The 7,103-nt window shown below is 38.1% G+C and overlaps 1 protein-coding gene across 1 annotated transcript in view; it reads right to left on the reverse strand.

The window, feature by feature from the left end:
* Positions 1-490: 490 nt before the first annotated feature.
* LOC109486515 (COMM domain-containing protein 7-like) overlaps positions 491-7,103 on the reverse strand; it is a 13,411-nt gene continuing 6,798 nt past the window's right edge. Inside the window, exons 2-10 of the mRNA XM_019790350.1 lie at positions 4,733-4,769; positions 3,444-3,497; positions 2,947-3,049; positions 2,588-2,644; positions 2,426-2,463; positions 1,821-1,911; positions 1,371-1,420; positions 1,131-1,179; positions 491-898 (exon numbers count right to left, since the gene is read on the reverse strand). Coding sequence (XP_019645909.1) covers positions 822-898; positions 1,131-1,179; positions 1,371-1,420; positions 1,821-1,911; positions 2,426-2,463; positions 2,588-2,644; positions 2,947-3,049; positions 3,444-3,497; positions 4,733-4,769 — 556 coding nt within the window. The 3' untranslated portion in view covers positions 491-821. The remainder of the gene's footprint in view (positions 899-1,130; positions 1,180-1,370; positions 1,421-1,820; positions 1,912-2,425; positions 2,464-2,587; positions 2,645-2,946; positions 3,050-3,443; positions 3,498-4,732; positions 4,770-7,103) is intronic.

The following is a 7,103-nucleotide window of genomic DNA, read 5'->3' on the forward strand; positions in this document are numbered from 1 at the left end:
CTTTGAACCTATGATTACACAATCGTTATCCAATCGAAGCGCGCGTTACGTCACGTGTCTGACCTTTGCACCTGTCGGATTGTCACGCGCCTTTTGTGACCTCAGAACAATACTGTATTAGTACAAGTGAACACACATGCACGAGTTTCTTGATGTTGCTGCTATGGGTAACTGGTTTTGTTACTATGGATATTGGTTTTGAAGCTATAGAGCTATCTTTAGATCATTTTCTAAAGGTGGTCAATAGGCACCTTAATTACTTAATAGTAGCACCATAATAATACTAATAATACTATTATAAAGGAAGAATTGTATGAAATTTCATGCGGGGTGTATCAATGCTTTGGCCAGATTGTTAGACTTAGAGATCTATTGTTGTACCTAGAACACAAAAAATTTATAATATTATAGTATATTATAATAACACATAATATAATAATACACTTACATTCTTCAAGTAAAAATTGTTTATTAAATGATAACAAATATCTTACTCCTATACATCATACAATATGCAATCTAAAGCAATATAGTAACAAAAATGTGATAATTTGTTGTAATGATGACTCTTTTTAGGAAACATCAGCAAATATCTTATAACATAAATTCTTAAGTCTCCACTGTTTCTGTTTTATTTCCTTAACCCACAGCCTTCTAAGGAAGCCTTTTGGCAACAAATCTGCAGTGGTTACCAGGTTAGTTGGCAGAGACAGGGTTAAGTGAATTACACAAGAAGACATCTGCTCTATCCCCTCTTTGATAGGATAATTCAATCAATAGAATTACAAGAATGAAGGTACAAAAACGCCCCCTGGAGGCTTTCAAGTGAAGTACTCCAGGCTTGATTTGGCCTTTTCCATTTCATGTAGAAAGCTGTAGAACTGTGGGAGCGTCAACTCTGTAAAAAAACACCATAAAAAGATAATAAATGTATAAATGATATGAGAATATTAGAAAAAGACATACTCAACATGTGTGGAATGAAGGCTGAACAATATCTTTAGGACATGGAAACTTTTTTTTTTAATCCTATGTCCTATGATCCGGAATAACACACTGACCAAACCGTTAACATGGTATTTGTATATGATGAAAATACTAAGAATAATGCAGAAAAAAGTGGAATTTACCCATGTAAACGTTTTCTGTCCTGTCTCCCTTGTTCACCACTAGTTTCAACTGCAAATAGAGAAGTTTTGAGAACAACATATATCACATACTGTCACTAAACAACTACAAGGTATTATCATACAATTGAATACTGGACTACTTCCAAGGTATCTACTGAAAGTACTAAATGCTTATGTGTTATCTTACACTACTAAATTTGTACATCATATCACAGCAATCTGGGAAGATTATTTACTCACTTGTAAGAACGTGTTGCCCACTTTTTGCACCTCACTGCTAGCCGCTGTCACTAAAAAGTGAAAACACGGAAAAAATGTTCAAAAGAATGTAACAACAACAAGAAGCATACCTACGCAGGTTGGAAAGCAGTGAAGGAGGCTAAATCACAGCATGGGGGCCTGTACACTCAAAAAGCCTAGCAAGAACAAGTTTCAGGGGGATGAAACACCCATCATGAAAGTCTTAGTAAGTAAAACCTAGCACAGAAAATCCAGGGGGTTGAAACACCCCTGTAAAGAAAGTCCTAGCTAGGGAGTCCTCTCTTACTCTTAGGAGCACACCCTAGCTTAAGTCAGTGGGAATGGCCCTTGTAACAATGTGTAAAAAGTGCTATCATGTTATGTACTTAATAATGGTTTTATTTTGTCATGTACAAATGTATAAACAACCACAAAAAAACATGACCTTACCCCCAAACTTCCACTCCATGTCCACCAGTTGGTTGACCATCAGGGTTTGACCCATGGCCATTCTGGACAGGGCGGCCAGGTTAGACTTCCACTGGGCAGAGACAAAACAAGAAACTCTGTCACCAAGTACAGTAGGGGCATTATCACTGGATAGCTTTAAACAATGTTAAGAGTTAGATGTTCAAGGGTTAGGCCACATCGACTTAATTTTATGGATGACATCCTCTGAAGACCCCCAAACTAGTGCGCGCAAATAAAAAGAAAAAATTCTGGCCAAAAATAAAAATGCTACTAAACCACAGGAATACAAAGCAGGTATTGTGAATTTGCGGCAGTACTTAGCAACGTATACAACAAGCCGGCACATGCTTCATATTGTCTCTAATTTCTATAGACTACCTAGAGCCAGGCCAGAGCCTCGGTGGTCGTGAAAATAGCCAGTTGAATTACATCATAGAATGGATGTTCATACTTCCGAAAATAATTTCATCAGGTTGGTAGAACATAGGATATTGGGATTTTCTTAAACACAACCAGGTATTGTTCCTACTTTGCTTACCTGGTTGTGTATAAGAAAATCCTACTGTTGTATGAAGATATCTTACCTGACTTTCTAGGTTTGATGCTCTTTCTTCTGTCACACCTAGCAGGGAGATGTTAGATGTTATTGGAAGAAATATACCAGCTGTTTGTGACAAATGTGAACCAACAAAATGCACTCTGATTTTTATCATTTCATACACTTTTTAGAGTATCTCACAGCTTACCAAGGTTGGTCAAGTCTTCCTTAAGAAGGGCTGGTGTAAGATTTCTTCTCAGGGCACCTGTTATTGTTAATGCAAAATGTATAAAATGAGAAATCAATTGTTGTATTATTTCTTTAAAATTTTAAAATTAGCTATGAAATTTCACATTCAACCACAAATCAAAAGATAGATAGTTCCGGGGCAACTTTGTAATTAAGTTTGATGACATTCTACTTTATGTTGCCCTCGAAATATTCTGTGCACCTAAATTCTTAGGATAGATGCAGCCTTGCACCTATTCCAAGTTTTGAGCCCTGAATATGTAACCTCTTGTGATACATACATCATTATATGTACAACACAATGATACATATCTTTACCATTCAGCACTGAGAGAACACTCTTCACCACGTTCCTGAGTGGCCCTGCACTGATCCCATGATGCTCTGCAAACTCATCCAGCTGCTGCAGCATTCGGGCGGACTGAAAAGTAAAAAATCACAAACATGTCTTCAAAGTCATGAAGAAAAACTGAGGAAAACATCTCATCTTATCTATCCCCTAAAGTCTAATGATGTGACTGTTGCCAGTGTTGGGTACCGAAGATCTAAAAACCAGTTCTCCAACCTTCTCAGTTTTCTGTTCTCTCAAGGAGGTTGAATGCACTTGCCTTTTGATTTCTAACCTCCTTAGTTCTCCTTAACATTTTACGTAATAATAAGTATCATGCTTGTTCCTTCTCTGATATTGTTATCATCCTCCCAGCTTTCCCATTGCCAACCCTTCTTTCTTCTACCCTGGACTGTTCCTTGCATGATGGTTTGGAATAGATTAAGTCTTTGTATTAGTCCATTTGTGATATGAAGTTTAACGTTACCTTGCTGGGTTCCACTAGAAATGAGAAGATGATGGAGACAAGCTGGGAAAATTGCTGCAGGAAAAAACAGGGAAACATACTAGTAAGATATTAGAAAATATTATCAAAAGCATTGGCCTAAATATACACAGGACGCTACACTGCATATATCTTTACCTTCGCCAAGAAGGTTATGTTTTCAGAGGCGTTCGTGTATGTGTGTGTGTGTGTGTGTGTGTGTGTCTGTAAACACGATAACTTTAGAAGGCCTTGGTGGATTGTCTTGATACTTGGTAGGTGGGTAGGTCTTGATGAGACCTCAAAATGATTAGATTTTGGACCTCCTAGCGGCTTGTTATGGTACTGCAGCTGCACTTCCGGTTTTGATATCTCATGATCTAGACATGCTAGGGTGAGGAAATTTGGATGGTAGGTAGCTCTTGTGCTGGGGAAGAAGTGACATGAGTTTGGGCCCCCTAGCGGCTTGCTCTGGAACTACAGGACTATATGTTTGAAAATATTCAACTCAATGTAACTCAAGAACCGGTTGACGGATCGTCGTGATTTTTGGTATGTAGGTAGCTTATGTGATGCTTGATATAATTATTTGACAATTACGCAAATATGGATGTAATTTGCATAATTTATGGGGATATTCTATAAATCAGCTTCATTCCATGGTTGGACTATTGAAGCTTGTGACATTGGTAATTGAGAATAAGAGAAACACAGACAGATATTAATTATGTAAATGAGGACTTAATTTGCATAATTAATGAGAAAATTTTATAATTATGTAAAGATAACTGCCTGGAATTTCATACTTGTGGTATTTGAAAGTTAAGTGAAGGTGAACATCACTAAACATAATGTATTCAAATCAGGACCTTATTTGCATAATTTATGAGGAAATGCTAGAATGGCATTGTTAATATAAGACTGTCTTTTGGTTGAGAATATGATAGAATGATATAATTCATGATTCTATTTGTTAAATCAGGGGGGAATAATCTATAATTTGTCAGTCATAAAGATTAACATCATTTGGCGAAGGTATGAGATCGGGGAACTCTAGTTCATAAATGTAGCAGTACTCAATTGAATGTGGTGTTAACTTCTTACATTTTTGCATTCAAACATGGGCGAAAATTATCCTGACTCCGGAAATCATATGATGAGCTCAGAAATTATGTTGTGATGACGCCCCCTCCCCCTTCGCACAATACACCCGCATTTCCCGACAGCGAAAAGCTTGCACCGAATCTAACTTTAACGCCAGCGAATTCTACACACACTCCGCGTTTCCCTACCTCGTCCTGGAACTTATTGAGAGTCTGCATATCCGACGAGGTATTGCAGTCGTCTCCCCAGTTCGGTCAGCCACGGCGGAAGAGCCACACTCCTATTGGTCAATGCTATATAATCGACACAATCCCATTGGTCGATCAAAAACAGTAACGGGGTGCAATAGTTTCGCATGCAATCGCGGTTTCGCTAGTGTGGGGAGGGCTACCGACGTCTTTGCCTCGATTTTAGGTGCAAAAACGTCAGCTTTTACAACTAAATTTACTGCATTTCTGTGGCTATAAGCTCGGGGGACCAGGAAAGGCACCACACAGATAATATTTGAGTGGATTTTAGGAGGGGATCTACCGCCAAAACATCATATTTGGTTATATGGCTAACGTTATATTCAAGGAGGTTTAAAATCTTGTAAATTTGTATTTAACCTTCTTGTTTACATTGCAGTACGACGTGCGTAATTTTGCATTGTGCAGTCGTTGAAATTGCGTGTCCCTTCTTAGTCTCTATCAAGCTTAGGGTGGCGGCTGGAAAGAGTAGAAATCGGCCAAATAGAAAGATAACATGCCAGGGTCCACTAGAGGGTACAGTAACGTGGACCAGGTAAGGCTCTATACAGGTAATATTTACATGGCCCTTTCATCTGTGGACCAGGTAAGGCTCCGTACAGGTGATATAGGCATGGCCCTTTCATCTGGGACCAGGTAAGGCTCCGTACAGGTGATATTGGTAATGTTCTTTTATCTGTGGACCAGGTAAGGCTCCGTACAGGTCATATTGGCATGGTTCTTTTATCTGAGGACCAGGTAAGGCTCCGCACAGGTGATATAGGCATCTGGTTCTTTCATCTGGGGACCAGGTTTGGCTCCGTAGAGGAAATATTTTTGTGGTAGGATCATACAATTTATATTTTTTCGGTCATTTGTATCTTACATATTTTAATTTTTGACATATCTACATATGTAGTTATCTCTCACCAACAATATTTTTTTCAGGGCATTTGCCAGAGAGGAGAAACTGATTAATGCATCACAATCTGGAATTGGTGGAAGTGCCTTGTTTAGTTGATAGCAAGAACATGAATGCCGAACCCTGACTTATGTTATTTTGATTTTGTCAGGTTCTTTCTCCAAAATGTAGAATAACTAGAGGTGGATTGTAGTTCTGAACTGTACAACAAGTCTGTGTTTGATCGTTTGTATGTTTGTTTTCTAATTGTCTGAGTGTCATATTTTCTAAAACTGTTGAAAGCATAACATGTTATACTGACTTAAAGGAACTACATTCATTACTTGTAGTACCTGTAGACATTGCCTGTATATTGATGATACATTGTGTATCTTTTTAACAGTTTTCAATTATTATTAAAGATGCAATACACCTTTTTACCCTTGTTTCACTAGACTTTTTCCAGTGTAATTCAAGTCAGTATACAATACACAAACTGCAAATGCACAGCATTAAATCATGTATCATGCATGTCGTTTACAACCCCAGTACTTGATGGGATTGACTGTGTAAAGACCAAAAAGGATTCGGAGGTAATGTAGGATTAAGGGATTAACATGATGAAAACTTCAGAAAATGACAGCCTGAAAACCCCTTTTAATGGTAGCACTCAATCTTTCCCGGGGAAGGCAGTTTAGAGAAGTCTACGACGCAAATGTCAACTGGAAATAACTCAATAATCAATTAGGGCATCAGACATGTACAGGGAATTCATCCAGTCACTTTATAAGCTTCCATGAATATACCAGCCGAATTTCAAAGAAAGTGTAGGCGAGATATTCGGAAACCGACACGTTTTCAGCTCGCGCTATATAAAGCGAGTTCGCCTTTAAATGGCTATGTTTCGCATAGACAAATCTAGGTCGATTTTTACCGCATCACATGAAGTTGCGAACTTTCTAGACCGAGAAGGAAGTGATAATTTAGGATGAAACTTGAACATTAGTATCCTGACATACTGATATATCTGTGTTGTTAACAGATTGGCTTTTCTTTCATTCCTTTTTGCAGAACTTCGTGACAGGCCATTCGTTTGGCTTCATTTTCGGCTATGCCCAAAAGTTCCCCTTTAACGTGCGGCATCGCAATACTAAGATACATGTAGAGTTAGGGATTTACATTATGAAATAGACATAATCTTCTATATATTCTGTTGAGGACCTTACAGTGGTATCGCAACTTCCTTTTTCATTGATTGCACCTAATGGTTTGGGAGGAATGTAAACTTTTATTTTGAAAAGTTGTGAGAGATCTATGCTTTCATGAAGAAATTTCAATTGAACATAACTCGATGACTAATTATGACATCAGCATGGGAACTCATACAGTAACTTTGTAAGCTGTCATGAACATACCAGCCGAATTTGAAAG

Source organism: Branchiostoma belcheri, unplaced genomic scaffold, assembly GCF_001625305.1.
Source record: "Branchiostoma belcheri isolate BF01 breed outbred unplaced genomic scaffold, Haploidv18h27 scaffold80, whole genome shotgun sequence".
NCBI lineage: Eukaryota > Metazoa > Chordata > Leptocardii > Amphioxiformes > Branchiostomatidae > Branchiostoma > Branchiostoma belcheri.